We start from the raw sequence: 4,258 nt of genomic DNA, 5'->3' as shown, positions 1-4,258 counted from the left end.
CTTCCACAGCGTGCCCGCCTTCGCCGCCGCCACCGGTGGGAACTGAGGCCACCGCGCCGGGTTTTGGGGCGGGGTGGAGGGGTTGGTGGTGGCCATGCTGGGGTTGGGGACTGGCAGTCTGGCTGAGGGGCGTCTGGCAAAGCCCTCCCCCATTCCAGTGTTCCTCAGAGGCTGTCAGGGGTGGCATGAGGTGTCACATGCTGCTTTCTGGCATGGGAGCACTCAAGTTGTCGTCCCTGTCCCTCTCCTTGGTCACAGTTGGGTTCCTTCACTCTGTATGCCCAGCACAGTTTCCACTCCTCACCACCCTCCCTTTCTCTGCCCAGACTTGGTCATCGATGTTCCCGGTCACGGGAAGGTGGTGGTTGACGTTGGCTATGGGGGCAACTTTGTCCCTGTCCCTCTCCTTGGTCACAGTTGGGTTCCTTCACTCTGTATGCCCAGCACAGTTTCCACTCCTCACCACCCTCCCTTTCTCTGCCCAGACTTGGTCATCGATGTTCCCGGTCACGGGAAGGTGGTGGTTGACGTTGGCTATGGTGGCACTTTCTACGCCTTCCTCAATGCCGAGCAGCTGGGCCTTGATGTGTGCTCTGCAAAGACCAGAGACCTTGTCAATGCGGCGAGCGCAGTGACGGAAGCTGTGAAGAAACAGGTATGGCAGAGCGCTGCGGTACCCAGCGAGTTCTCCTCAGGGTGACTGCGCCACACCAAGGCCCCTTATTCCCCCCAGATGCTGATCAAGGTGGGGAGTCCCATCCTTCCAGCCCTGTGTTGAGTTTCAGAGCCCTCCTCCAGCCTCACAAGGGCTAGAGAAGGAGCTCGCTTCTCTGCTGCTGTGTCTGTCTCTGTTGCTGGAGAAGCGGAGGTGGAAACGCAGCAGCGTGGCCTGTCCCCCGCTCTGGTCTCTGGAGGAAGCTGTAACCGCACGCTGCTGACGGCCCCGCTGCTGCGCGTCTTGGTGAACCTCTCTGTGATGTTCCCAGTTCAAGCTTCATCACCCTGAAAGTGAAGACCTGGCTTTCCTCTACGGCACCATTCTGACGGATGGGAAAGATGCCTTCAGTGAGGAGCCCACCACTAACATCTGCGTGTTTGCAGACGAGCAGGTACAGAAACGGGCTCTCCTCAGGCACGTGAGGCACCACCTTTTTCCTTTTTCCCTTCTTAGATGTGGTGCAGAGCCAAGGGATGGTTCTGCTGCTTCTCTGTTCAGGCAGTGACAGTTTCTTCTGCTACAGAGATGTCTCTGAAGAGCCAGGTGTCACTTTAACATGCTGGTTTAGTTCTAATGACACAAATACTTCTGTGCATCTTAGAGGGTGGCATGTTGGAAAGGTCCGTACCCATGTCCCTTAGGTAGGAGTTTCCCAGGTGATCAGGGGCTGAGGTGGGATCCCACCACACTTCATGTCCTGATCTGGGGAACAGTTGCTGGGGATGAACAGAGCAAGAGACAAGAGGGGGTGTAAACTTCTCTGCAGTGGGGAAGGTGTCGCATAAATAACGGGGGAGGTTTTGGTTGGACTTGCTGGCAGTGAGGAGTGTGGAGCAGCGGGACACATCGCCTCAGAAGCTGCTCAGCACGGTGTTTTGGGAGGGTGTCTTTTTGTCTCCTCATTTGTGACTTATCTGGATTCTGTGCAGGGGGGTTTCCCCAAGCGCAGCATAAAGGTGGCAAAGAGAACTGAGGGAGCGGTGTCATTTTCTGTTAAACCCCCAAACACTAGAGCTGGTTCATCTCCTCCTCTGGACGTAGGTTGACCGGAGTCCGACGGGTTCGGGAGTGACGGCTCGCATCGCCTTGCAGTACCATAAGGGACTCATCCAGCTGAATCAGACCAGGCCTTTTCGGAGCAGCACCACGGGGTCCTTGTTCACCGGGAAGGCAGTGAAGGCAAGTGGCTCCTGCTGGACTCCAGGACTGTCTTGAGGACTGCTGGAAAAGTGCTGTTGCCTTGGCTCAGAGAAGCAGAAAAGCCTTTCTGTGCCTGGGGAAGGGCGTTGGGAGGGAGGAGGTGCCTGGGGGTGTTGCCTTCCCACAAGCCTCATGCTTCAAGATTTTTTATTAGAGAAGCAAGTAGCTGTAAGACCTTGTGCCGTTGCATGGCTGCAGATCCTCTCTCAGCCGTCAGGAAGGGGCTGGGGTGAGAAATGTCTCCGGTGTAGGTGAATCAGTCTGCTCTTTTCTCAGCGGCAGATACGGGTGAACTCCTGGTTTAGTCCCCTCTTCCCTGCTCAAAGGCTGAGCGTGTGTCTGCGCGCCCAGGTTTCCTGGCCCAGCCCTGGCTGTGTGACATCTGGCCGCACGTGGCTGTGGAGGTTTGGACGTGCCCCAAAGAGCTCTTGGTCTTTGAGTACAAGTGGCCACCAGTTTGTTGGCCTCCTTTGAGGCAAACCCAGGCTGTGGCCGTGCAGGGGCTGGTGAGCTCTGAGCTGGGGCAGCAGCAGCAGCTGTGCAGGTGTGGAGCTCATGCAGGCAAGGTGAGGTGGTAAAAGGGCTGCTGCACCCTTTGGGGTGTGCCTGGGCAGCACAGAGCGCACAGTGGTGGGTACTCAGTGCCAGTGGTGCTGGCGTTTCATGGGGTTGGGAGAGCGGAGAACCTCCTGTCGCCTCTGTCCTGATCCTCATCTCTGCAGGAAGTCAAATTTGGGGACTACACCGCTGTCATCGTGGAAGTCTCGGGAGAAGCCTTTTACACCGGTACAGCCACGTTCACTGTCGAAGAGGAGGACCCGCTGAAACACGGCTTCTCCTTCAAGTGACCTGAGTCCCCGGGCAGCTGCAAAGTCTCGCTGACGGTGCTGCGCTTCTCCTGCCCACGCACGTCTGTTCTGCTGCTCCACACGGCTCGTTGCGATGTGCCAGAGCAACAGGAGCCGCCTTTGGTGGTGTGACGGCACCTGCCGTGCCTCGGGATGCCAGGCTGTGTCCTCCTGCTGTGATTAGCATATTGGGCACCATGTGATGAGCATGTGTGGGCTGCTGGGAGAAGCCATAATATTTTTCTTCTTTTTTTTCCAATAATTATCCACAGAAAATGGAGCTGATCTGGAGAGCTGCCTTCAAATTTATGTGCCTTCTCTGTGTCTGCAAATTACTCATTTCAAAGCCAGATCCCTGTTAAATGCTAGCTGAAAACACTGCCTTTTTCCTCTTGTTTTCACTCCGGAGCTGATTTCTAGGACCCTGCTAAATGTGTCACAGCTGTAGCATGTTCCAGCTTCCCCAGTCTGCCCTGCTGAAGCCTGTCCAGACACCCCCTTCATCGCTGCACTCACTTCCCCCCTGCTGCTGGAGCCCTCCCGTCTCGGGGCTGCGTGCAGGTATTTGCTCAGAACTTCCTGTCACACAGAGCCCTCTGCGTGTCCACCCCACGCTGCTCCCCTAAACCTTCCTCCCGCTTGTCTTGAGCCCTGGCTGCAAATACCCTGTGGTTAACCTTCAACAGGAGCAGCGGTGTTCGGAGGTCTGAGCCACTCTGACCTTTGATTAATGATTTATTTACTGATGATTCTGTCTCAGCCCGGGGGCTGCTTGCACAGCGGTGCGCAGTCGGTTCTTGCTTTGCCAGAGCTTCGAGCTCCTTGTGGCCTGTCATTTCCACCGTGTCTCTGGGTGAAATGGTGTTTGTGTGTTGAAGACACTCGTGGGAGTGCGCCTCACTAAAGTGAGACGTGAAAATCAGGATGATCATCCCCCAGTACGTGCAGCAGAAGGGAGCAAGTCATCCTGGCGAGCTTGGAAAAGGTTGGCGTAGAAAAGACTGGGAGGAATTTCTTCTATCAATCAGCTTGAAAATTGTAACTTTGGAAGGGGAAGAAACAAAACCCCCTCATTCAGAGAATGACTGCGCTGCCAACAGGTTTTTTTAGGCTGGTGTCTGGGGCTTTTACTCCCAGCTTTCCTGTAACCCCCAGATAAATCCTGTACAGCCTCTGGTCCTTGCCTCTGGGGAGCAAGAAGTGTCACACATCCTCTGCACTCGCAGGGGCAAACTCCTCTGCGTGTGTCCAGCCTCTGGGCATCTCCCTTGGGATGAGCTCGGCTCCCGGGGAGGAGCTGTGGCGGCATGTCCCGCAGTCCAGCACAGAAAGGCTGGAAGCAATTCAGCCCTCAATTGGGTTGCAGCTTTCGCTAGCCCCATCCCCAAGAAGCTTGGGCACGGCTGAGAGCAGGGGGACGGGGTCCTGCTGCGCGCCGGGAGGTGCCCGGCCTCATCCCTCAGCCCCTCGGCTCGGAGAGCCCGAGGGTGGT

General features: G+C 56.4%; 1 protein-coding gene across 1 annotated transcript; it reads left to right on the top strand.

Moving 5' to 3' along the window:
- Positions 1 to 7: 7 nt before the first annotated feature.
- Positions 8 to 2,766, top strand: L3HYPDH (L-3-hydroxyproline dehydratase (trans-); the record flags this gene model as incomplete). The annotated part of the gene is made up of 5 exons (XM_010133910.1): positions 8 to 35; positions 486 to 655; positions 987 to 1,109; positions 1,760 to 1,897; positions 2,641 to 2,766. Coding segments are annotated over 5 exons (585 nt in total), but the record flags the coding sequence as incomplete, so codon positions are not given.
- Between the last annotated feature and the right edge of the window lie 1,492 nt (positions 2,767 to 4,258).

This window comes from Buceros rhinoceros, unplaced genomic scaffold (assembly GCF_000710305.1).
Source record: "Buceros rhinoceros silvestris isolate BGI_N320 unplaced genomic scaffold, ASM71030v1 scaffold34233, whole genome shotgun sequence".
Lineage (NCBI taxonomy): Eukaryota > Metazoa > Chordata > Aves > Bucerotiformes > Bucerotidae > Buceros > Buceros rhinoceros.
Note: the sequence above shows the minus strand (reverse complement) of the source record. Positions and strands in the feature narration are given on the sequence as shown.